At 40.5% G+C, this 27,213-nt stretch overlaps 1 protein-coding gene across 7 annotated transcripts in view; it reads left to right on the forward strand.

Annotated features, from left to right (window-relative positions):
* The first annotated feature begins 1,094 nt into the window (after positions 1–1,094).
* SECISBP2 (SECIS binding protein 2) overlaps positions 1,095–27,213 on the forward strand; it is a 40,437-nt gene continuing 14,318 nt past the window's right edge. Inside the window, exons 1-10 of one of the 7 annotated variants that reach the window (XM_036855193.1) lie at positions 1,095–1,697; positions 2,691–2,839; positions 8,089–8,338; positions 8,585–8,708; positions 9,988–10,175; positions 13,439–13,520; positions 15,107–15,312; positions 17,248–17,370; positions 18,677–18,766; positions 20,085–20,217. In XM_036855193.1, coding sequence (XP_036711088.1) covers positions 1,662–1,697; positions 2,691–2,839; positions 8,089–8,338; positions 8,585–8,708; positions 9,988–10,175; positions 13,439–13,520; positions 15,107–15,312; positions 17,248–17,370; positions 18,677–18,766; positions 20,085–20,217 — 1,381 coding nt within the window. In that variant the 5' untranslated portion in view covers positions 1,095–1,661. Of the gene's footprint in view, positions 1,698–2,690; positions 2,840–8,088; positions 8,339–8,584; positions 8,709–9,987; positions 10,176–13,438; positions 13,521–15,106; positions 15,313–17,247; positions 17,371–18,676; positions 18,767–20,084; positions 20,218–27,213 lie in introns of those variants that run through there. The other 6 variants (XM_036855195.1, XM_036855196.1, XM_036855194.1 and 3 more) reach the window with 6 other exon arrangements.

Genomic DNA, 27,213 nt, shown 5'->3' on the forward strand with positions numbered 1-27,213 from the left:
CTTCCCGGACCAGGTATCGAACCCGTGTCCCCTGCATTGTCAGGCGGATTCCCAACCACTGCGCCACCAGGGAAATCATGAGGGTACCATTTAAATTCACTTATGAAGACACTAAGAACTAGGGATAAGTTTAATAGAGCCAAGGTAGATTTTATAGCTCTGTCATTAATTTAGTTCCTAGAGAATTGTCTAGAATCTCCAACTGAACAAAAAGAAACCCAACTTAATACTCTGGGCTACTTCCACTTATGTAAGTACTGCCACACCTAGTTACCTTGGGAGAAACCATTTAACCCCATTTCTCTTTTCCATGTGCCAAATGGGGATACAGTTTTCTATAGAATATCAGCATTTTAAAAACTTCAAAAGCACTGTAAAAAGCACCCTTCCTTCAGTGTGCATTTTGTGTCTATTAAATTGCTTTTTTAGCTGCTAGGAAAATATTTTAGAGTGAATGCAAACAGAGGCTTTTTATCTTCATTGCTTTTTGCTGGAGAAACCTTTTAGGTGAGCTGCCAGTAAGCATAAGACCCCAGACCCCAGTGTGGTGGTCTTCTATGCCCCTCTGTTTAGAAAAGGGTGGTGCCTTTACACAATGAGCACAATAAACACTGAAGGTGGTGATGGGCAGGAGCCTAGAACTTATTCCATCCCCAGGGACCCACCCATTGGCTAGAGGTCCCAGGTTAGGCCAACAGAAGGATGCCAGAATCGTTAAGTAAACTATTGTATTTAGTACAGACCAGTGTACTGCATAATGCTCAACCTCTCCCCCCTCTGGAGGTTTGGGTGTGTCCAAGTATGTTTAATTGACCTGTGGGATCTGCACAGAAGGACACCAGGAGATGAGCTGGAGCTGCCTGCATTTACTGCTTGAAATACCTGGTAGTCACTCAACAGAGGAAACCTAGAATCAGCCTCCAGTTTAAGATTTTCAACCTAATTAACCCCTATCGGTCAAACAGCTTGCACTCTTCAAGTAAGCAGGAGTTCTTGCCTCCGCACTGTCCCTCCCTCCCCCCTTCCTCACTCCGTGTCTCCCACTTCCCATCCTACCTAAAGCCTCCTGCCCTGGAGACTGCTTACTTCCACCCTACTTTTCCATCTCTAGCTTTCCCAGCACATTCCCTAGTGGTCAACAGCTGTCTGTTGAACTGAGCAGTTCTGAAATTCTTGTCCGCGGTTACTTCCAAACTGCTTTAGGTTCCTGGAAATTTAAGACGCCAAATCTTGTTGGCTTTCTCCCTTCGTAGGACTACAGGGTATGCAGTTCCCTTAAGTCCCCAACCTCCCTACAGACCCCTGCCCCGCTCCAGGTGCCCGCCACCCTGTGCACCGTCCCCTCGTCCAGGCCTGGCCGACCGCATTCCGGAGGTTGTCCGCTGTCTTTGCAGAGACAGTCTCTTGTAACGCCACACTTCGCACGCGCTGGGCTTGGGCGGCCCAGACGGTCACCCAACCGGGCACCTCGCGCAGGCCCAAAGCCGTCGCCGCGCACACTTCTGGCCGGAAGCAGGGCGGGGCCGGGGCGCGTTTTTGTGACGCACTTCCTGGAGTCCGCTCCGAAGGTGGAAAAGCGGGGAAGAGGAGTGTCGCGCTTCGGTTCCGCCAGCCATCGGACTACTGGCTTCCCTGGCCAGGCCTCTTCCCAGACACCCGCCATGGCGTCTGAGGGGCCGCGGGAGCCCGCGGGCGAGGTGAGGATGGCGGCCCTGGGCTCCCCCAAATGGTGGTCTTGCCCGGACTGGGTAGGAGCTGGATTAGCCTGGCCCGGAGGCTGGTTGGGGGCAGGGCCGGGGGCGTCGGGGTGGGCGGCCGCAGTCCCCAGTCCCCGGGCGTGCCCACACGGCCCGCGGTTAAACAAGGTGAGAAAGGACGCTGTCGACGGGAAACCGCCTCTCGTCCCGAGGCTGCGGAGGGGTTGCGCTACCGTGCCGGCTCACCGCACTGCTGGTGAGGAGCGGAGTGTTGAAAGCAGCTTGTTAGTAACGTTTTCTGAGGCGGAAGTCTGCTCGACGTGCTCAGAGTACCTCTAGAAGGAGCCCTGGCAATCGCATAAATCGGCTTTCACACAAATTAAAAACCGTGATTATAAGTTGTTAGTGGAAGTAAATTTATCAATACAGATGTAAAAACTGAAAGAAAAAAAACCCAACAGATTTTTTTATATTCATATTCCAAGGGCTCATGGCGGTAGAAAGATTTTCTAGCAACGCTTACTTTTGCGTTTCAACAAAACAACTTTTAGTGCTTCGCTGAGTGAAAAGCAACAGTTTTAAAAGTTCTTTGGGAAATTTAATGGAAATAAACTTCCGCAGTGTGTTTTGAGCGCTACAGTTAAGTTTGATAGTCTCGATTGTCCCTAACTCAGCTGAGAGAGGTAAACTACCATATTCTACGTTAAAGCTAAGGAAACGTTGTCACTTGTGGTTCTAACTATACAGTCTGGGTTGACTTTTACTCTCACTTTAATTGGTTGTCCTTATTTTTCATTTTTAATATTTGGTGACTGCTTTTTCTAGTGAAAAAGTGCAGAGAAATTGTTAGCAAACAAATTCTTGTCTTTGCTAGGCAGACGTATTTGGACAACAGCATTAGCATTTCTGGGGCTTCGAGAAAGGAGGGACTCTTTTTTTTTTTTCCTCTTGGTTGATCTCAGAAGGTAGCCAAAACCCCCTTTTTTTCCTCAGGGCATCAAGTTGTCAGCAGATGTCAAACCATTTGTCCCTAAATTTGCTGGGCTCAGTGTGGCGTGGTCAGAGTCTTCAGAAGCACGCGTTTTTCCCAGCTGTGCAGCCACGACGTACTATCCATGTGTCCAGGAACTAGCAGTGCCTGAGTATGTATGCTTCTGAATGTCTTGCCTTACCTGGGGACTTTGTTGCCTGACTTTTAATGGTGATTAGACTTGAAATATGCTGCAGCTAACACATTAACATTTTCAGAGCAACTGGGGAAGATGCTCCTCAGCCAAGAAGGGTGTGAGCCAGTAGCACAACTTAACTGTGTCCCCCACCAAAAACTGAAGTTTCAACTCTCCTTTCTCCATATTCATTTGATTATTTTTGACACAGAAAGTGGAGACTGCATTGCATTTATTAGTGGGAAATGCAGTTCATTTGTGCATACAGTTTATAACTGTATCATGTACCTGATGGGAGACGAAATGGCAGCAACGAGTGGGTGAGAGGAAATTGGGCAAAGACACGCCCAAATAAATAAACATGCTCCTCCGTTTTAGGGCTTAACATTGAAAAATCTTGCTCAGTGTTGGAGTGGGGCCTAGTAAGCATGGCTGCCTCTTTCTGTGGATAAGTCTTTGGAAATTGCTGAGTTTTGCTTTTATCTGTTTTGCTTTATACATGTCCTATGGAGATGGATTCTACAAATTTTGGTTATAAATTCTTCTAGATTTGAGTTGAAAGAAGGCTTATATTGTCCTTTAAATGTTCTTTTTCCTTCTCAAGATTTATTCTCTAGGTATTTACAAAATGGTTTCCATTTATTAGCTGAATTTAGAAAAATAAGTGTTAAGCCTTGCACATAATTGTGTGGATTACTTGTAGGTTTATTTTTAAGGCATGAATCACCTTTATGCTTATGTAAAAATCCTTGTCTTTATGTTCCTTTGTTGGGTCAGACTTATTTCCTTTTTTTCCCCATACTTACATGGTGTAATTGAAAATAGTTTATACTTCATACAAATTCTAGAACTGTGTTCACAAGAATGAAAGTTGGAATGAATAAGAAAATCATTGGGTTGTCTGGTGTATTTAGGAAATAAGGAAAGTTATATTTTTTGGCAAAAGTTGAAGTCCTGCCTGAATGCGCTGAAGGTCTTTGGTAGGAATACCAAGTTTTCCATTGTAATTTCATCCTTTGTAAAAGGGAGGTTGGCATGGGTCTCTTTTGAGTCATTTCCTACCTTGAGTGGCTCACATAATAAAATACAAGATGTATCGCACTCAGTGACAAGAACTCTTAAGTCATCTGCTGGGTGAAATTCTAGTGACCCAAAATAAAGGTGGAAAATATTTGTATAGCTAAAGCAGCATTCTGGCAGTAACATGAATTGAGACTAATCAGAGGCTCAAGGATGCTAAATGCTGAATTTTAAAATTATGTTTCTTAACCCCTTATCCCTTTATAGGTTTGATTTTTTTTTTTTTTTAATTGTTTATAACCACTGAAAAGGTTGACTGACAGTATTCCTTCCTGGCAAGAAAACAATTAAAGACAAAGGAGGCATGCAACCAAAGGGCAAGTTTAGAAAGAATGAGTTTCATCCCCTTTAAAGTGGGGATGAAATGGTGAGACTTTACACAGTAGAGAAGTGATTATCTAGTCAGTTCTAATATAAGTTAAGACTTGCATTGCTATAGTCAGATTTTGTTTAAATGGAGATCTCTTGCTGCCTTGAAAAAAGGAGTAGAATTTTCTGTAACAAACATATGTTCTCTTTCCTACTTATTCCAGTATAGCAACCTAATTCTGTATGTCCTTAAAGGAGTGACCTTTTACAGAATATCCATCTCTAGTACCTCTAGCAGTGCTTGCCAAGGGACTTCATTTATTCATTTGGAGTTCATTAGTGAAAGGCTATTATATGGAAAAGCACTAGTTCCTGAGTGGAGAAAGACTGTCTCATGAGCTATGCTCCTGTTTTTTTTGTCTTATATATAGATTTGAACTGGTGGAGATGGAAGAACACGAACTACCAGTCTCCTCCAGGTTTATGTTATAGACAGGCAAATATCAATAGAAATATTCTGGTATATAGAATTGGCTATGTTTGAGAAGTAGTGAGTATTTACTGGTGTAATGAACAAATAGAGGTTATGCAAACTAAGTTCTCTGTTCCCAGTCATCATCCCTGGACGATGGCTTTGTTGATTGTCATAGTACCTGCTTTGTGACAAATCCTGTGTAACACATGCATGAGGACATGTGTGTTTTGTTTGGGAATTACTGAATATGTTCATTTCTTTCATGCCTGCCACAATCCATGAGGTTGGCAGGGAGCTGTAGTGTTATTTTTACACAGGAGAAACTGAGACTAGAAATGCCTGTCCAAGTTCCTCAGAGACGTAGTACCAGGACCAGAATTAGCATTCATTTCTTCTGACCTGAGTTCATTGTATTCCCCAAAGCTACTATTACTGTCGGTAAAGTTGAGCTTTTTCAGTATCTTGTAGTATACTGTAAAAATCACAGTGCCAATGGATGCTTTTAAGTTAAACCTCTCATCTGTGAGAATCACCAGTTCTCCACAGAGTGTGGCTCATGTCAAGTGGGTGGGTGGAGGAGTGACTGGATTCCTGACAGGTCCTGGCCTGGTTAGAGGGGACCAGATGCAAGATATGTTTGGGAGACAGTAGAGGAGTAAGGCCCCATTGTTAGGGGGGAAGCCACTAGTCGATTGGCCTACATGGTACAGCTGAAAAGTTAGGTTTGTTGGGTAGGAAATAGAGAGCTCTTGGGGGTGTTTTGGTTGGGGTCATGATAATCACTCCTGGTTTCTGGCTCAACTTAAGGGAGAGGGGCTTGAAGGTTTTGTTTGGGTTCTAGGCACTGGAAATAGAGAAGAAAATACCTGGAGACCTGCTGCAAGAGAAAAAGGTTCAGTGATTATCCACATGGGTTTTGGTGAAAAGACGCTATAGCAGTTTCCAGTTGAATACATGGAAAGATTTGCTATTATTCGTGAGAGCATAAGTTGGCAGTGGAGCTGGTTTGGGGACCAGTTGTTATGTTTTGGAGCTATATGTGCCAGATGGGGGAAAAGTGAACTAACTATTAAGTGGAAATGACCTGTAAGTTGGAGACAGAGGCCTGGAGGTGGTGAAAGTGTTGGAATTGAAGTCTGTAAGTGAAGTCCTGAGCAGAACGAGGAGAGATTCTGACTCAGAGTGAGTCTGCCAGATGAGATAGGGAGAGTGTAGCGGAGGCCACACCATGGAGGAACCTTTGGAAAATGGGTGAGAGCAAGGAGAGGGCAGAGGCTGCCAAGTGCGGGCTAGTGGAGCTTTTCAAGTGATGCGGTAGAAGTAGACACCATGCAGTAGAGGCTGCTGAGCTTGGCAGGAAGGAGGGTCCTGGGAGACTCGGTGGTCGTCGGTAGTGATGGGGTAAGGGGAAGTGGAGCTGAGAGATTAGCAGGGGCGGTTAGGGGCTGCTAATAGCAAAAGGAGGGGGCAGATGAGATGGTGGGGCATAGAGGAAGTGTATTACTGTGGTTAAGGGCCGTCTGAGTGATTGGTGGCAACTGGAACTTTAGAGACAAGCCATTTGAAGCCCCAACCGCAGATGCCGTGGGTTATCTCTTTGAAGTTTTGTGTTGTATATTGCTCTCTGCATGTAACTATATTTACCTGGGATGGAAAGGAAAAATATCAACTTTCCAGAGGAAGAAGGATCAATGAGGGGATAGAAACCCAAGTGACTTGTCCAAAGGGGGAAACCAGATTGTGACCCAAACCGAGGTCTCCTGATTCACAGGAGAAAAGTTTTCTGGGTGACAACAGCCTTCAAAACCACTACTGGATCATGCCTCCTCCCACCTCTCTTTCCTTCTTTACCTGAGTTTCATTGGTTTGTTTATTTATCCATTTTTTGGACTTGGGATAGTCATTTAAACATTTTTTCTTTTTGCTATCAGCCCATCTTCTTTGCCTATCTTCTTTTGTGGAGAACAGGTTCTTCACCTTCCATCTGCCCTCCATTAGATTTTCTGAGCATCAAACAAAATAAAACAGAGATTCACATCTAGGGTTAGCATCTGGGGAGCAGGATGAAGCTTTGAATCTTTCTCTTCTCAGCAAAGAGCAACACTAGGCCAGGTGTTCTGTGGGGCAGATAAAGGTCAGTAAAAGGGTTCGTTGGGGTTTTAATCAGGAGTATATCATTACTAGAATCAATTGCTTACAAGAAAAAGATCTTATAAGATTTAACCTTATTATAAAATGTCGTGAATTAATAGACAGGGATTCCAGGCAGTTCAGTGCTGCATGGGAGCGAAAGCAGTGAGCGTTCTCATCAGTGTGCTACAGGTCTAGCCTGTAGATAGCAACTCCTTTCTTTGTTCCGTGCAGACTCTTACTTGCAGCAGAGTAGAAACATGACTTCTAGCAGTGGTGCCTACGCCCATATCTCCTGACAGTTGAACAGCCGGAAGATCATGTGGGGTGTCTCATCATTAGCTTTGGCCCTTCCTGCCTTTCAGTGGACCAGTACACTTTGGGATTTCATTGATTTGCTACAAGATAATTTGGAGCTCTGGAAAGTCACAGAAACATCTGCTGGTGCTTATTTGTGGGAATGAGAAGATTGTGATTTGTATTTAACTCAGCTGCTTAGCATTTTGTCATTGTATCAACTTTTATTGCAAAATGGTTGAAACCTCTGGCTGTATACCAAATTTGCTAAAAAAAAAATTAATGTTAAGTTATATTTCGGTTTAGCCTAGCAGCTTGAGAAAGTTGAGGCAGTAGCAGTGTTCACAGATGGTTGCATCTTGTTAGCAGCATGTGTAGTTCCTGGACCACCTTGTGCGTAGTGTCCCCATTGCAACTCCAGCCCCAAGAGTCAGTAGAGCACAGGATGTGGCAGTGGGCTTGGAGCAGGGAAGGGGCTGGGCAGGCTGTCTGCGGGCACCTGGGGGCCTCAGGAGGCAGGCCCTGCAGGTTGTTGGGGTAGAAGTTGGATGGGCAGTAAAAAAACTCCCTCTACTGAGAGAATGGTCTGGACGGCTCTTTTGGCCAGGGTTGCTGAGAGAGGCTTTTCCAAATATTTGACAGCATGAGAGTGGAAAGCTGCTGGAGTATCCTTGGGCTTTTCTAATGTTCCTTATAATAGGGTCCTTTCATGGAGGTTCCAGATAAGTAATGAAAAAAACAGAACTAGGTCAGCATCTTTCTGTGCAGGTTAAGAAAGAAGTGCTCAGAGGTTTTATTTGGTTTTTAATTTGAGGTATTGCTAGAATAAATGACCTCAAAAATAATAAAAAGTTTAAATTTGTTTATTACAAAATATTAAGCTCCTTGGTTTGTGGTATGAAATCTGCAACTAAAATTTACCCTTTTTATTTAGACAGAAACTCTATGCTGAAGATACGGCTTTTGGAGCTTCAACTTTTCCACCTCAGTACTTATCTCCTGAGATCCCTCTTCATCCGTATGGCTATTCTCCTTACACCCTGGAGTCGTCACGAAATGTTTGCCCAGTGCCTGGCTCCCAGTATGATTACAACCAACCCCGTTGTTTCGGAGGTTTTAAAACCGTGAAGCCACGAAACAAGCACATGTGCCCTCTCCCGCAAGACACAAAAGCTCTGTTTAAGGTCTGTAAATGTTTTGGTTTTGTTGGTCACTTTAGCATTTAAAACATAAAGAACTGGTAAGTTCTTGCGTGTTATTTAAGGTATTTAAATTTTGAGATATTTAAAATTTGATATGGTCTAACCTTTCTAAAAAATGGTTGAGTTGTACTTATGAATTTGTAAATTTGAGCCTTTTTTATAGTGAATTTATGTTACTTTTTAATATGTTACTTTTTAATTATGTTTACTTTTTAATGTTTCCTGCAGAAGAAAACCTGTGATGAGCAGAAGTTTGACACTAAGAAGACTGATGGACCTGTATCATCTGATTTAAAATCAGTTAAAAGTTCACCTCGTATGTCCATTCATGCTGAGAATAGTTTGAAATCAGGTAAAAATAACATGCTCTGTATGTTAGGTCTTCCTACCCTGTCTACCCCCAGAAACGTCTCTGTTCTTTGAACTATTTTTGTGGGCTTACTCATCATGAAAAACTGAGGCCATCAGATTTCCTGTGGGATCCTGGGGGCCTTTCCTCCCGGGGAGGGAACTTGTTTGTGTGGGCTCTATGACGTGTCCTTAACATGTTATTACCTTGTTTTATGCAAGAACTTCTGTAAAGTCACATAGCAAGTAGGTGATAATCACCCGCCTCAAAAGAGTTGTTAAATAAAAGTGAATTACAGTCACATCCCTTGTACTATATTTGATCACGTTCACCCCTGAAATAGCTTCTCTGGTATTCTGTTGGGACACTTTTTAGTATGTGGGAGAGTTGACTATGGTTTAAATCCCATCCTAAACAATACCAAACCTGGGGCGGGACAGTCATTCAGAGGACATGTCTGCTCTGGTCTTAAAAACTGCTGTTCCAGTCTCTGGCTGAAAGTTAGTGATTATACGTGATGTCTTGTTTTTTTCCTGTAAATTACTTACTATTGCACGTTGATCACAGCCATCATCTGTTTATATAATAACTTAAAACCTTTGTAATAGTGTACTTACTGGGAATGGTCTGTCATTTTATTTACGTGTGTAATTTATTGTTACTTGATATGTAACTTTTTCTCTTGGTGTTGACTTCACTCATAAACCATCTGGTACATGGTAATGTGAAAGAAAATTTGAACAGTTAACTGTAATAACTCTAGCCTTACAATTAAATAATTTAAAAAATGCTGGGGCTTTATGGCATTGTAACCTGTAGCATCATTCATTTGCATTTGAAGGAGAAAGATGGGAAAGAGGTTATAAGTTTAATTTTACTTGTTTCTCTCCAGTTTCTTCCAGCAAACTAAAACATGGAAATTTTATTATTTAAAGAAAATTTGTAGGAGTCCCCTTACTCTCACAAATCTCTAAAGTGTGTATTAAGAATAATTGAAATGCCCAGCTGCACAGTCAGGTTAAGGTAGCTATTTCATCCACTTTAGAATTACTCCTAAAATTTGCAGTGTGTTTTCATTTTTCTGCTTCGTGGCCCTCATGGTCATTTATGTTTTCCACTGTTACAGAGAAGGTTAACAACACTACAAAAAATTAGGCTGTTTGGACAATAACGTGTTGTTGCATCAATAGCAGTAGACTTTCTACTCTGCAATTTAAGTGTGAGTACAGGTCATTAGACAACATCTAAATTTTTACCCCTACTTTTAATTCTGTAAATACAGATGGTTATTATAAACGAACAGACAGGAAATCCAGAATCATTGAAAAAAGTGGATCTGCGTCCAAACCTGAGTTTGAATTTACCAGGTTGGATTTTCCTGAACTGCAGGGTCGAGAGAACAGTGAGATACCAGAGATACAAAAGCAGCTCAAGTGGGGGCCTTTACGCTCTGCCTCTACTGATGCAGAGGTGAGTGCAGCCTCCTGCTCTTTTTGTTCCCTTCTTTCTTCCTTTCTCCTCAGTGATGGATAGTGATGCAAGGACATCACTTCAAACGCTACACTTCACATCTTGGTGTGGGAGGGGCCTCTCAGTTCGCTTAGGTGACTTTCTCTGTTGTTTGAACTGTTTATAGTCAGGCTGTAACACCTGGTGTGGCTGTTCTTTCCAGAGAATCACTTAGCAAGTGTCTTCATATCTGGTGGCTAGAAAACATTGCAGTGTCTCGGGAGGAGAAGATTCTAGCATGGGTTCCTGCTTCCACAGCCCATTGTGAAAATGTTGTTTCTACCATTGCATTCTGGTAGCATTTTTTTCCAATACAGGGAAAGATTTTTTTTAATCAAATAGTAATGTTAAAACTGCATAGTGTAACTTCTGATTTTTCCAGGCTCTTTATCTGCACCTCTGTCTTGTCAATGATACGGAAAATGTCATTGCAATAAGTGCATTCAGTGCCTAATAATTTTAAATTGCACTGTATTCACCATTTGATCTCAAAGTTTTACTCCATCAAATTGATGCATTTTCCTCTCAAACAGATTGATTTTGAGACTTCCAGGAAAAAACTTTATTGGGTTAGTAGTCCCTAAAATGGCTTGTGACAAATTGGGGCCCATCCCAGTATGGAGGTAAGGAGAAAGAAGAAACAATGAAGAAAACAGAGCTCACCAGTTCATTTACCTCTTGAATGGAAAAAGGATTTCCATTTCCTGTCCTAGTACTTCTCTTGGGTGCCTGGATACTAAAGCCTCTGAAGACTTGGTGGTAGTGGCTTATAATGTGCAGAAAATAAATCATTCCCCACATGTTGACCCTTAGACTATTACACCTTGGTGTTTTCCTTTTACACAGTGGTGATAAGTAAGGCCGATTGACTGATGTAGAAGAATCACAGTTTCGTTTGACAGCTTTGTGACTGCTTTCTGGGCCCTGGCTGTGTGTATGGAATAGCTGAGTAGTCGAGGGGCTCCATGCTTTCATCATGGGTGGTCAGTGGATAATTCCAAGCCCGTGAGCGCTGTACAAAAGTAGGACAGAGTACAGCGGGTCCAGGGTGAGTGGAAGCATGACACTTTATGTCATGGTCACTTGTTACATATGAGTACTGCATATGTGGACCAGAAGTAAGGCATGTCATGCTATGTGGGGAGGTGTACATACTCATTGCTTTATATATTCACACTCTTGAATTATGTGTGGAGTGTTTTTTTTGTTTTTTTTCCCATTTTCCCTCTGAAAGAAACCTTTTTTTCCTGATGGTATTAGTAACATCTTTCAACACCAGAAAAATATTAAGAAAAAAAAAATTGTCTGAAGCTGTACAACCAAGAGAAAACCATGTTTGACACTTATTCTTTTTTTAATGGTACATTGTGGGAATTGAGGGGCATTCCCCTCAATTTAGGATACACATGTATGATACAAGCTTGTGTTTGAATTTTTAAAAACTTGTGGTAGTTTTTCCATGTCATTAAATATTTTTTGAAAATATAACTGTTGCATTGAATCTTTGGTATTGATACATATAATTTACTTAACGATTCTTGAATAAGTAAGCCATTTCTAGTGTTTCATTGGCCTTGGTGAGCATAAAAGTTACGTTTACTCAAAGAACAGGCTGTGCTTTAATCATTTATGTTATTTTATTTTCTCCTTTGATGAATTTATTTTTTTTTAGTTAACATAATTGCCTTTACATACTGTGTCTATCTGGAGCCCCATAGAGAACACAGCAGCCTACAGGATGGGGCCGGAAGAGAATTTGTTTCTCAGTGTGCAGTCACTTCCACAGAGCCGTGCTGACGCCACATCACCTCCTCCAGGACTAGCCCAGTGTTTTGGAAGCTGAGAAAGGTGCTAATAGAAGGGAGAATGGCATCTTTCTCTTTGCCAGACTCCCCACCTCCCCATGCCTTTGGAGTTTCCAGAAATGCTTCATTGAAAATAAAAATTCACTTCCCCAGTCAGCCTGGTTTTGCATCCATTTGGTGGTAGCAAAATGAAATTATCGAGATTCTGTTCAGAGGTTGGGCCTCAGTCCTGCAGCAGATTGAAGCAGACAGCTCCGCACTCCTGGGATGGGGTGGGTGCTCTAGGTGGCACCTCCTGCAAGATTTGTATGGTGTGCATCTGTCAGGCAGTAATTTGGAATTTGCAGGTTAGCAAGTGACACCTGCCCGCCCAGGAAGCCCTGCCTGCTGTCTGTAGGGAAGTGGTGGGTCCTCTGGGGAGGCCCTGGGGCAGGAAGGCCCAGGGCGAAGTAGGTATTTCCAGGCCCTTAGTGAGCTCTACCATGGGGCCAGGAATCAGCGGGTGCCACATGGAGGATTTTGCTTCATTTCTGTTTGTAATGAAAATGGGGGCTTTCTGTCCTAGTTAAGGAGCATGTTCTTTCCATTGTTCTGAAACAGCTCTTGGAGGTTGCCAGGCTTGTACTGTCCAGGCAGAGAAGTGGCACAAGGCATATTCAGCAATCAGCTATTTTGGCCACTGAACAATTTTTTTTTTTTTTTTAACTAGGCTTAGATGTAATGAAATGGTAAAATGGGTAAATTTATGAAACATATGAACTTCAGAATTTATTTTACATCCATTCAGTGTGAATTTATCAGTTTCCTTTCACCTTGGCTGCTGGTCATTTTGAGGTCTCTCTTAATGTACTCACTTGTCCCCAAGTGTCGTTAGGTGCCTTTTGTTCCATGCATGTGGCAGCTTTCTGTCTGTGAAAAGGAGTACGTATTAGAAGGCCTGTATTTGTTTTTGTGGGCATGTTCATGGATTTTTTTGAGCCTTGGTGTGGGGGTGTGGTGAACGACAGCTTTTGCATTCACAGTGGGCACTTCGGCCCTAAGAGTCGTGTAGGTACATCTGTGTTGACTTGGAAATTGTTGGTTGTATGTTGGGTTTTTTTTTCCTAAGTTACATGATACTGCGAGTGGTGTGATCCCATTATGGAGATCCATTTAAAATGATACACAAATGTTTATCTCCTAAGTAAAGAAATAGAAGGATGCTAGCTAAGCTGTAGACGGTGGGTGGTTTTTCCTCTAGGGAATGAGATTTGGCAGAAGAAAGTAATTTAACTTTTCACGTTATGTACTTATGTGTTTGGAATTTTTAATTAGCGTATGTTTTGCAGGTTTTAAGAATGGCGAAGGAAGCTATATATTTCAAAAATAATGATTACTTGTATTTTGAAATAGTAAGAAAAGAACTGGTTTGTGTTTTAGGGTGAAGTAGTGGTGAAAAATAATAATCGGACTGAATCTGTAACTGGTAATGCTGCTACCAGTCCCTCTTCATGTACGAGAGGTAAGAGTGGCTATCAAATATTATTTTAAAAAATAAAAATTGTCTGTTGTTGTCGTCTGTTTTCTTAGTTCATTTTCAGTCTAGTGCAACTGAAATGTTTTTGTTTTAAAGCCTTCTTTAAGGCAGCTGTTGGGTTGATAAACTGGCATCATTGTTAGACGACTGAAGTAAGCAAACGAGATCCCACATCCATGCACAAGGAGTGTAAACTACATACAAGTAAAGAATTCTAAATGAAATGTTTGTCCGGTTAAGTGAGACAGTTTATGAACTCAGAAATGATTACTTTCGTAAGCATTACCTATATCAGTGGTTCTCTCAGTTTTTGGTCTCAGGACCTCCTTAATACCCTTTAAAAAACCCCAAAGAATTTCTGTTTATTTGGGTAACTGTCAATATTTGTAATATCTGAAATTAAAACTGAGAAATACAAAATACTTACTAATTCACTTTAAAAGTAACAATAAACCCATTACAGGTTAACATAGCACATTTTAATTAAAAAAAAAAAAACTATTTTCCACAGCTAAAGAACTAGTCAGGAGAGTAGAGCAGCCTTTACGTTTTAGCAGCTCTTTAACGTCTGGCTCAGGAGATCTGCTTCGGCATTCACCTGTTTCACTGTTCTCTGTCGTACAGCCTCTGGAAAACCCCACTGTACTACGCTCATGGGAGAGAGAGAGTGGGGAAGGCAGATGGCACATTCCTGTTATCAGGAAAACAGTGTTGACTGTGGACCCCTGAACGGGTCCTAGGAGTCTCAGAACTTTGAGAACTGCTGGTCTGGCCTGGCCTGGCCCAGAAGTGAGGTATTCAGAGAGAGTTCAGTAGATTCTGCTTTTGAAGTTTTTGTGAGTAGCTTGTCCTAACAGAAGACCTTTTTACAAAATTATTCTAGATTTATTCACAGGTGTGTTTTCTATTGCGTTAGCATGTTTGGTACATACGTGGTTCAATAAAAGACCTTCACTTCAGCAACTGCTGTGAAGATGCATAGCTCTGTGGTGACAAGAACAGTCTGTCTCCCCACTGTGGGGTAGCCACAGGCTGCTGACATGACCTGCACGTGTCCTGATGGATGTCCTTTTGTTTTGTCTGTATATAGAGTTTCATGGGCACCTACGGAGTAGTGTTGCCATACTTATGCCTATGTTCTAGAAAGAAATAAATTACCAGTTATTGTGGTAGCTGAAGTTTAGTGATCTTTGACTTCGGATGTTAAAGGTACACATCAAGTTTAGTAGGGCCACAGTTTGATCTTTAGCTCATTATTTCTGTGCGTTTGCCACGTGGATGTATTTGTGGATTATTGTTTTTTAATGGAAACTTTTTTGTTTACCACCTGCACCTCCAAGTTAAAAGAACAGTTGCTAGGAGAGGCAGTTCCCCTTACAAGTTAATTCAGCATGCATGTTCCAAGAAGAAAAACAAATTTAGTGGATACTGTAGTTTCCAAGAGAACGTTCTTAACAACACCTTAATTTAACCATGCTCTTGAGTACTTCATGTAATGCATGCTTGGAATTTCTAAGGAATTTCTTTTTTACTGTTGGGATTGTTCAACAATTTTGGTTATCTTTGAGCAGAATTATCTTGGACACCAATGGGTTATGTTGTTCGGCAGACATTATCTACAGAACTGTCACCAGCCCCTAAAAATGTTACTTCCATGATAAACCTAAAGATGATTGCTTCATCAGCAGATCCTAAAAATGGTAGTATGTCATCTTCTGAAGTTTTATCTTCGGAGCCTTCGTACAAAGAGAAACATGTTGTCCATCCTACTAAAAAGGTACGTGTTACACTTTGATTATGTTGCTCTTCTGTACCACTGGATTGTCTTTCTTTTTTTCTCAAATCCTAACAAAGTGTTTCATTCGGTACTGTAGGCACTAATCTGAGTTGGTTGTATTCAGTACTTGAATTGAATACAGTTTAGGGACACAAGTGGTAGCTTTTATACACAAGTAAGGATGTGCATTTTAGACCTATGGTCTTAAAATATCTGTGGACCATTTTGAATTCTTTACAAGAGAGATGCTGGCAGTAGCTTAGGCTCTGGTATATAAAATACTGCAGTCTTTTGTCTGTTGATTTTACATTGCTTTTACCTACCAGGTACCGGTAGCAAGATAATTGTGTGCCACATTTTGCGATCATCATGTATGTTAATTGATTCTTGGTTAATTGCAGCTTACTTACTGTAAGATAGCATTTCAGAATCCATTTTTTCCTTTCAATTCAAATAATTTTAAGTTGTTATTTTTCAATCCCTAGATTTGTTTCTTGAAGAACCTTTTTTACTGGGCTAGATTTTGGTTTTGATTTTCATTGTGTACTGATAAATTATTTTAAGCTGAAATACGGTCGTATTTGTTTAGTGCTGGTTTCCTATCTTTTTGAGTGTTAGGATACTTTTTGATAGCCAAAGTGTCTTAGACCATCCCACACAAACAGGAGCTGTGTGTTTATGCTTGGTTGATTGAGGAATCTGTGCTGGTAACAATTAATGGTGAAGTCAGACCTGTGTGCCTGTTCCCTACAGCTTTATGCACATACTTGTGAAACACAGGAGGCGGCGGTGAGGCCCCTCCAACTACACATGGAGACTGGCCAGCTCCAAGGCCCCGCTGGTGTCGGGGCGCAGGCTGCACAGCAGGACACCAAGTCACCATCTGAACGAGCTTTTTTCTCTTTCTTTTTTTTTTTTTTTTTTATGCAAACTAAGACCACTTGACTGTTACTGAAATGAATAGCCCAGTTTGCTTTTTTTTTTTTTTAAAGAAATTCACGTTCTTTTATTTATTTATTTATTTATTCATGACTGTGTTGAGTCTTCGTTTCTGTGCGAGGGCCCTCCCCAGCCGCGGCAGGTGGGGACCACTCTTCATCGTGGTGCGCGGGCCTCTCACCATCGCAGCCTCTCTTGTTGCGGAGCACAGGCTCCAGATGCGCAGGCTCAGTAATTGTGGCTCACGGGCCCAGTTGCTCCGTGGCATGTGGGATCTTCCCAGACCAGGGCTCGAACCCGTGTCCCCTGCATTGGCAGGCAGATTCTCAACCACTGCACCACCAGGGAAGCTCTGAACGAGCTTTTAACACTCTTAAGAGTTAACAGATTTTGTTTTGTTTTCTCAGCATCTTTTTAAAAATTATTTTTTAATTAGAGGTGTAAGAAAAGTTTATTTTCGAGAAGTCCCAAAATAAAGATGAGAAAATGAGGATTTTCTGTAATCTTATGACCCAGATGGCTTTGCATTGTGGTCATAATGTTTTTTCTTTTTTTCCCCTCTAAAACTTTCTGTATTGTGAATTTTTATTACTGAAATAGCACCTATAATATTACAAGGATCTAATTATGGAAAAGGTCCTTTTGCCATAGCCCTTTGGTCCCACCCCTCTAGGAGCCTCCATTAACAATCTGCTGTCTGTTCTACCTCAGGGCTCCTGAAATCATAAATAAATAAAGATGTTTATTTTGTTTTCAGTTTTTTAAAAAAAACAGAAATGGGGGGACTTCTCTGGAGGTTCAGTGATTAAGACTTCACCTTCCAGTGCAGGGGGTGCAGATTCGATCCCTGGTTGGGTAGCTAAGATTCCACATGTCTTGCGGCCAAAAAACCAAAAAAAAACATAAAACAGAAGCAATATTGTAACACATTCAATAAAGACTTTAAAAATGGTCCTAAAACCCCATGATTTTTGCTTTGGTTTTTTTTTGTTCTAGTCCAGAGCATCACAAGGTGACGATCCTGAGCAAAATGAAGCCTCAAGAAAGAATAGGAAAAAGAAAGAAAAGTCTAAATCAAAATATGAAGTCTTGACAGTTCAAGAGCCACCAAGGATTGAAGTACATTTACATTTATTACTCACCTTGTTTGATATAATAAATGGGTATTTCTTAATAGAAATATGGGTTCATACTGGTTGCTGAAGTGAAAATTCTCCAACATGTTCTTTAATAATTGTAGTGCTAAAGAAAATAGTTGTCACCCGTTTTCTTCATTTCTTCATTTTGGTGTCCCCAGCGCAGTGCCCATCTCATAGCAGGCACTCAGTAAACAAATGAATGAATGGCCTAGAGACAAAACTACTTGTATTGAAGTTTAATGGTGTGTATGCCCTACTACTAATATATACCCCTCGGTATTTTCTGGCCTGTTTTTTTCTTTGCTTTGGCATGCTGGCTTCTGCAGGGCCTCCTTTTCTATCTAGATGTTTTGGTATAATGTGCTCCACTATTGAGAGAAACTTAGAATACTGTAGATCTGTAGTGGATCCTGGTCAAGAAGAGAATATCATGAACTTCCGAAAGTGCTCTTTAAGTTGTTGTCTTGTGATGCTCCAAGAATGTCCCTGTTCTCCAGGGAGCCGTCCTGGATCCTGATATGTTTCTCGTGGCTCTGCAGTACCAGACTCAGCAGCCTGGCTCCCGGTGCTGGCAGAAGGGTCTCTCAGCAGTGCTCGCCGGCAGCCAGCTTAGGGTCAAGCCCGAGGGGTTCCCACAGACTCGAGGGGCTCCCAGGGCTCTTTGAACATTCCCTTGAGAGTAATGGGGTTGCATGTTGGAAAACCTATGACTGCGGTAAGGCGTTATTGTTTGGGCCAACAAATAACTCATTATTTCTGCCCACATTTTTCACATAATTTCTCCAGGGTCCCTAAAATGTTGACAGAAGCCATAAGACATTTTAAAATGATTTAAACATTGTTTAGAGACCTGTTCCTTTGTTTCTTTTTTCTAGTCTAGGATCAGCACATGTGACAAGATGCTTATTACATCTCCTGAGTCCAGATTGATGGTTTCCCTAAAGAAAAGCATAGTTGAAGGATGGGTGCTTGAACACTCTTGTGCCAGGGTGCTTGGGGCAGTTCGTAGACTGCTCGGTGAACCCGCATCCTTGAGGCCCCTGCTCTCTCTCTGGAGCAGGGAGATTCAAACTGCGGTCCTTAACTTTGTTCTAAGAGTGAAATAAAGCCAAAGCACTTACATTAGTTTTTTGTTTTTGTTTTTGTTTTGACTGTTTTATAACACCTTTGAGCACTTTTATAAGGATATTTTTATGGAAAGAAAATAAGAGCAAGGAAAAGGCTGTAGTTGGGCTTATTTGATAATTGTGATTTGCGAAGAGCTAAAGGGTGTGTGGTTTACTTAGGATGCCGAGGAGTTTCCCAATCTGGCAGTTGCATCTGAAAGAAGAGACAGAGTAGAGTCACCGAAATTTCAGTCTAAACAGCAGCCACAGGTAATTTTTAGATTGAAACCACAATTGCTTTTGGCTTAACTTTTCTTGCTAAACTAAACTCTTGAGAAAAACTGCTTTCCAGACTTCTTTGTGTACGGGCACAGGTGGTTTTGTTTTGATTCATTCCTTCATTGGGGAACCACATCCAGTATGTTGAAACAAAGTTGCTCTTAAGCTAAAACTGCTTTGTCACTTTTGAAATTAGACTATTGGTAACTGCCATTGCTGTATCAGAAAGGAGGGGAACACAAACTGCCTGTCTAACTTGGATTTAAAGAAAAAACGTTGACTTATTCAGGAAACAGAAGAATCCCTTTGTGAGGCAGTGGTGTCTGACAGGAGGAAAAAAGAGAGCCACAAGCATTTCACTCAGGTAGTCAGGATCAGAGGAAGAGATGATTCTCCTCATGCCTCAGCCCCACTGTGGATTCAGGAATGAACTTGTAGTTCATAATCTAGATGGAGAACTTACATCCTTTGGGCATGTTCATTGTCATTTTGCCTTTCAAAGTGGGGTGATTATTTTCACACTTGTGAAAAGTAAAATTCTAAACCCATGTATCTTTGCATTCCTATGTTGTAATTTGGTCGTCTTCCATCCCTGCAGAGGTCTCTGTAGTTGCCTGTGCTGTGCTCAGCACTCAACCATTGCCATGAGCCCTCACCCAGCATGAATTTGGCATCAGGGAAGAGAACAGTGGCGGGGGGCAGGAGTGGAGGTGCTAAAGCACAAGAGACAACACGTCCGTACAGCCTTATACAGTCTCAAAACCCAAATCAGAATGATTTCAGAAATAACATTTGTTTAGAGTGTGTCTGACTTCATGCCTAAATATAATACTCACCTGCTGGGTGTGGTTTGGACTTGTATAAATTTTTGGTCTTGCCTCCATGGTTTCATGGCACTTGGTTGGCTCACTTAGGCAATTGGAGAGCAAATGGTGTTAATGAGGCAGTAGTACCAACCAGCTAGCCTCACACATAAACTTTCGTAGCCAAGGACTTTATACAAGTCTTGGTTCCTTATCTGTAGATGTATGCTGTTATTCACAATGGAGATGCAGACGTGTAAGTGGTTTAATTAAACCAGTGTTATGAAAGGAGGAGGAGGAAGTAAACAACCTTGGTGGTAATATTGGCAGATAATTTGGAATTGACTGGGGTTTTAATTACTTTAATTTTTTTTTTAATTTTAAGATTTTTATAGCCCCTATATCTGTTTTATCTTATTAATTATATGATTTTTTATCATAAAATGAAAAGCATAATTTGTAAAATATAGTATTGTAAATAAACTTCTGATTTTTGAACTTTTTAGAATAATTTTAAAAGTAGTGGAAAGAAGAGCCAAATTCCAGTACAGCTGGATTTGGGAGGAATGCTAACCGCATTGGAAAAGAAGCAGCACTCCCAGAATGCAAAGCAGTCCTCCAAACCAGTGGTGTTCTCAGGTAAAAGAGTCTTTTCATTTCAGACGAATGATTGAAGTCTTTTTCAGTAGACTATTTTGTGACTGTTTTCTCTTGTAATCAAAAGTTATTTATATATAATCAAAATAATGTGGTGCTGGAATAAGGATAGATATAGACCAGTGGAATAGAATTGAGAATCCGGAAATAAACACACATATCTATGGCCAGTGAATTTTTAACAGGGTTGTTGAGTTCATTAAAAGGACAAAGAACAGTCACTTAAAAAATGGTCCTGGGGCAACTGGATTTCCACATGCTTAACAATGAAGTTGGACCCCCAGCCTCACACCATATACAAAAATTAACTCAAAATGGATCAACAACTTAAATATAAGAGCTAAAACTTGAAACTCTTAGAAGAAAACAGAGGTAAACTTCATGACCTTGGATTAGGTGATGAATTTTTAGACAGGACACCAAAAGCACAAGCAACAAAAGCAAAAATAGATAAATTGGATTTCATCAAAATTAAAAACTTTCGTGTACCAAACGACAGTATCAAGAAAATAAGAAGACAGCTTATAGAATGGGAGAAAATATTTGAAAATCATATCTTATAAGGATGTAATATCCAAATATATAAGAACTCTTACAATTCAGTAACTCATTAAAAAATGGACAGAGCTCTTGAAAAGACATTTCTCCATGAGAAGGTATACGTACCGTCAATAACACGTGAAAAGATGCTCAACATCAGTAGTCATTAGAGAAATGCAAGTTAAAACCACACTGAGGCAGTTCTTCAAACCTACTGTGATAGCTCTAATCAGAAACGTGGAAAATAACAAGTGTTTGTGGGGATTTGGAGAAATTGGAACCGTTGCTGATGGAAATGTTAAATGGTGCACTTACTTTGGAAAACAGTCCCGTGGTTCTTCAGAATGCCAAATAGAGAGTTGTCATGTGACCCAGCAATTCCACTCCTCTGAATGTATCCAAAAGAATTAAAAACAGAGACTCAGACACTTGTACACCAGTGTTCATAGCAGCATTATTCGTAGTAGCCCAAAGGTGGAAACGCCCCAAATGTGTATCAAGAGATGAATGGGTAAACAAAAGGTGGTATATACATACAGTGGAATATTCAGCCTTAAAAAGGAAGGAAATTCTGTCATAGACAGAAAGTAGATTAGAGGTTACCAGGGGTTGAGGGGAGTGGGGAATGAGGAGTTATTGTTTAATGGGGACAGATTTTTATTTCGGGGCATGAAAAAGTTTTGGATATGGGTAGTGGTGATGGTTGCAACAACGTTGTGAACGTAATTGATGCCACTGAATTGTGAAGTGAAGAACGGTTAAAATAATAGTGTTTATGTTACATGTATTTTATCACAAAATTTGTAAAGTTATTTAAGTATGATGATTTTAAGAAATAGGTCTTATTGAAAGGTGGGTTTTGGGGACTTTTCTGGTGGTCCAGTGGTAAAGAATCCACCTTCCAGTGCAGGGGATGCAGGTTCAATCCCTGGTCAGGGAACTAGGTTCCCACATGCCACAGGGCAGCTAAGCCCGTACGCCAGAACTCCTGAGCTCACGCATCTCAACTAGAGAGCCCATGTGTCACAAACTACAGAGCCCACGCACCCTGGAACCTGCGCGCCACAACTAGAGAAGAGAAAACCCGTGCACCACAACTAGAGAGAACCCTGCACACCGCAACGAAAGATCCCACGTGCCGCAACTAAGACCCGACGCAGCCAAAAATAAATAAATAAATACACATTTAAAAAAACAAAACAAAACATGGGTTTATGGGTTTTCCACTTGATGTGACGACTTGGTGTACCTGAAAATCTTATGATATGTAAGTGCCCTGTACAGGTTATAAAGCTTCACCAGATTGAAATGAACTACCTGCCTGTCCATGGGAACGCAGGGGGTGGCAGTGTTGACTCGGTAGTGATGCAGTCATTCTCTCCTCTGAAACACCTCTTAGAGCCAAGATAGTTAAAATTGGCAATTTGTCATACAGAGAAATAATGCACATTTGCCACCATAGTCTTTTAAATATGTTTCCCTCTGAGGCAGTTTATTTATTTATTTTAAAAGTGAAAAATAGGTATCCAAGGAAATGGTGAAGAAGCTTTTTTTGGTTTCTGAAGCATTTTAAAGCAATTTGTGGACATCATGTAATTTTACTTATAAATACCTCAATCTGCATCTCTAACTGATGGTGATTTTATTATGGCATTAATCCCAGAAAGGATAAACATGATTTGTCTCTTCAGGAGAGGGAGGTAGCATTTTTGTTCTTTTGAAAATTTTCAAACAGCTGGAAAAGCTGAATAAAATCATGCAGTGACCACCCATGTACTCACCATCTAGATTGTACAGTCATTCCCTAATTTTTTTCAATCACATAACTTTTCCAGAGGTCAGTAAACTATGACCTGCTGGCTGCTGGTTGTAAAGTTTTATTAGAACACAGCCAACACTTGTTCATTTAAGTATTATCTGTGGCTGCTTTTGAGTTATAATGGCAGTTGAGTGTTGGCAATATGCGTATGCTCATTAGCCTAAAATATTTACACTCTGGCCCTTTAAGGAAAAGTTTGCTGACCCTGATCTATCCATTCATCAGTATGTTGTTTTTTATTTTTGCTGCATTTAAGGTAGGTTGCAGACACCACTGTATTTTACCCCCAAGTGTTACAGCATGCATAGAGTTCAGTATTTATTTATGGCTCTTCTTTTCCTTTGGAGGTAAAATATGCATTTAGTGACACGCGCAGATCTTAAGTGCACCATTTGAAGCCTTTTGGCAAATGTATAACTGTGTAACCTAGACTCCTGGCTATGTAGAACATCGTCAGCACCCTTGAAATTTTCCTCAGCCCCTTCCCATCCCAGTCATTCCCTGCTGCTACCCGCAGGCAACCATGGTTCTGATTTTTTTTCTGCCATAGACTAGTTTTTCCTTGTTCTAGAACTTCATGTAAGTGGAATCTTAGTATATGCGTCTTTGTGTAAGGTTTCTTTCACTCGACACAATATTTTTGTGATTTACTTACACTGTAGATATATGTCAGTAGTTCCTTTTTGTTTTTTATTGAGATGAAAATTCATGTAGCATAAAATTAACCATTTTACACTGTACAATTTAGTGGCGTTTAGTACATCCACAGTGTTGTAACCATCACCTCTGTCTAGTTCCTAATATTTTTATCACCCCAAAAGGAAACCCCTACCCATTAAGCTCCCCATTTTCCTCCTTTCCCCAGCCCCTGGCCTGTGGATCTGCCTATTCTGACATTTTATATAAATGGAATCATATAGTTTGCGACCTTTTGTGTCAGTCTGCTTTCACTTAGCTTAATGTCTTTGATGTTCATCCATGTTCATGTATCTTATTTCACCAGTGTTTGTTGTGATCGAATCATATTCTGTTGACCACAATTTCTTTATCTATTGATGGACATTTAGGCTGTTTCCACTTTTTGGCTGTTGTGGATAATACTGCTGTGAATATTCATGTACAAGTATTTGAGTGTCTTTTTAAAATTCTCTTGGGAGAGTGGAATTGCTGGGCCACGTGGTATTTAGTTTATAAGTTGCCAGACTGTTTTCCAAACTGCCTGTGTACCATATTACACTCACCAGTAATGTATGAACGTTCTCCTGGTTCCACATCCTCATCAACATTTGATGTTGTTGGTCTTAATTTTAGCCATTCTGATGGGGGTGGAGGTGGGATTTTTTTGAAGCTGAAAATTCTAAACACTCTTTCTCCGGCAGATGATTTTATATGGGCTGCTGAATGATATAGTCAGCAGTTTCCTAAGTAGCCTCCTCATGGCTACAGCAGAAGTAAATTTTAGTGAGTTTCATAGTGACCTTTATTAAAAGCCCAGAGTACAAATTTAAAATGTCTGAATGCAGTTAATTTAGCCCAAGTACAGTGTAGCTGAGGCACCAGTTGACAGTGTGTCCCTGAACCCAGTGTTTCTTTTTCACACAGTATCCCCAGGACTGCCAGCAATGGTACTGCCTGGGAGCAAGCTGAAAGTGCAGGTTCCAGGAACATCTCAGAAGTGGTACACTAGAACCACTTGGTATGGGAAGGGCAGTAGGTGTTTTTAACAAGCACACAGTGGGATTTTTGGTTTTGTTTTGTCTTTTTCACTTTTTTGTGGTGGAAAATTTAAAACATAATCAAAAGTAGAGAGAATATGATGAATACTGCCACCATGTGCCCATTACCCAGCTCCATCAGTTAACATTTTGCCAGTCTTGTTGCATCGGGAACTCTACTTTTTTTTCCTGAAGTACTTGTAGACATCAGGTCATTTAGCCTGTAAATACATCAGTATCTCTAATTGATGGTGATTTTATTTTTAATTGAACCACTCTGCCATCCTCCTGTCTAATAATATTAATGATTATTTCTTGCTAGCATCTTGTATCCAGTCTGTATTTAAATTTCTTTGTCTCAGTGATTTTGGTAATTTTATTCATTTCAGGATCCACAGTTCTATACAACACATGTGTGAGTAACTCTTACATATATCAAAACTTGGGACCACTGCCTTCTTAGATATTCCTCAGAGTTGCTTTTCTCAGCTCGTCTTCTGTTTGGTAAAGGCCTGCAGTGTTGGCCTTTCCAGAGAAATCTGCAAAGTGCTTGGCCAACCTCTGATTCTGAAGAATGTAGCTTCTTGGGGAGCCTGCAGGGAAGTGTGTAAACTACTGACTGAGTGTTCTAGATCTCCAGTCAAAGGTAAAAGCAGGAAAAGTGAGGGAACTATCTCTGAGGCTATATGAGATGGCTGTTTTGCAACTAGGTTCAAGTTGGACCTTTTAGATGCAGTTGTGTATGAAGTACATAAACAGTTTTGCAAGGAGTTGGGGGCCCTCGATCAGATGATATTTTTAAGTATTTGAGGTTGTCAGATTGTAAGGTTGGGATTTTGGTAGTATTGAAATGACATTTTGGCCAGAGATCCCAGGAATGCCCAAATACTGACATGTCCATCACCTTCCTTTTTGACATCAGTAATGGAACCATTCTTTCCAGAAAAAGTAAAAATTAGCTAAGAGGAATTCAGGGTTCCTCTTCATTTTAGATGAGCCAGTACCAAGTACCCCTATGTGGGGCTTTCTTGCCAGAACACAACTTAAGTCAAAGGCCTTTGGAGGCTTATGTCTATTCTGGAGCCCAAGTCAGGCCTTCCCAACTGGCTGGTCAGATTAAAGAGGAGGTGAATGTTTTTACCAGCAGCATAGGGAAGAGTAGCCCTGGCCACCTAGCAGACAGTGTCTTTAAGATATGTTTCTTGTAGAGAGCATATAGTCAGAGCTTTCTTTTTTATCCAGGCTAACAATCTCTGCCTGTTGAGTGGGGTGTTTTACTCATTCATGTTTAATGTAATTGTTACTGTGGTTGGATTTACTGCTGTTGCTATTTTTTTCTGATTCTTGCATGTCTTATTTATTCTTCTGTTCATCCTTAACTGCTTTATTTTGTGTTAAATATAGAGTACCATTTTGATTCCTTTGTTGATTTTTTCCTTTACTTTAAAAATATTATTTTCTTAAAAATAAAAAAGTAAGTGGTTGCTTATAAATAAGTAAATTAAGAAACAAATTCTGTCAGTCATTGTTTATCTAGGAACATCTATATTTTACATTCATTTTTTGAAGGATAGTTTTGCCGGGTATAGAATTTTTGGTTGACGTTTTTTTTCTCCCAATACTTTGAATGTCATTCCATTGCCCTCTTGCCTCCATTGTTGCCAGTGAGACGTCAGATATTACTTGTCTTGTTGTTCCACTTTCTGTGATGAGTTGTTTTTCCCTTGCTACTTTCCATAGTTTTTCTTTGTTTCCACCTGCAACAGTTTGACTATGATATGTCTAGGTGGGAATCTCTGTATTTATCCTACCTTTGGTAATATTTATCCTATTTTGGCTTTGTAGATTAAAGTTTTCATCAAATTTGGGAAATTTAGGGCCATTATTTCTTCAGAATATTTTTTGTCTTTTCTCTTTCCTCTCCTGGCACTCCCATTATATGTATAGTGGTATGCTTGTTTTTGCTCCACAGGTCTCTTGAGGCTGTCTTCATTTTTTTCAATCTTTTAAAATTTAAAAATTTTTCTTTAAATTGAATAGTTTCTATTGATTTATCTTCATGTTCACTGATTTTTCTACCATCTCAAATCTGCTGCTGAGCCTTTCTCCTTTGTTACTTGTATTTATTGAAATCCTGTGTTTTCATCTGTTCTCATAGTTGCCTTGAAGTCTTGGTCAGCTGTGTCCCACAGCTGGGAGCACTCAAAGACAGTTTCTGTTAACTTCCTTTTTTTTCTGTAGTATGGGTCACACTTTCTTGTTTCTTTGAAAGTTTGAAAAATTTTTTGTTGAATACTGAATGTTTTAGTTAATATATTGTAGCAACTCTGGATTTGATTTTTTCCTTCTGAGAGTAGTGACTGTGATGGGGTTTTTTTGTTTTGTTTAAGGAACTGCCCTGGTCTGAATTTGGTGGCTGTCTTCCCTGCCGTGCGTGGTTGTTGATGTCTCTGCTTAGTTATTTTTTTTTTTGTTTTTATTTTGTTTTTGGCTTGCCTTTCCAGGAGTCACCCCTGTGTCTACACAGCACTTTAAAAACATATTCCAAAATTAAGGAGGGTGGGTAAAATATATTTGGAAAAATACTGATGGTTGTTGAAGCTGGACAGTGAGTACGCGGGTTTGTTGTTATACATTCTCTTTTTCTTTGGTATGTGTTTAGAAATTTTCCTAATTAAAAAGTAGGGGGAAAGTATGAACAAGTTAACTGTTTCCTTGGGAACAGGAACAAGGTGGGAAGTAGAACAGAACCATAGTATGCAGTGGAAGTGTACTGAGTAGTGATTGTGGTCATGTATTTACACTGTGCAAGGAATTTAGGAAAGTATGTTTATGTCTAGAAAACTCAAGAGAATCAACTTGAAATATTACTAGGATCTTATGAGGGCCTTATAAGGTAGTGAG

Source organism: Balaenoptera musculus, chromosome 6 (genome assembly GCF_009873245.2).
Source record: "Balaenoptera musculus isolate JJ_BM4_2016_0621 chromosome 6, mBalMus1.pri.v3, whole genome shotgun sequence".
NCBI lineage: Eukaryota > Metazoa > Chordata > Mammalia > Artiodactyla > Balaenopteridae > Balaenoptera > Balaenoptera musculus.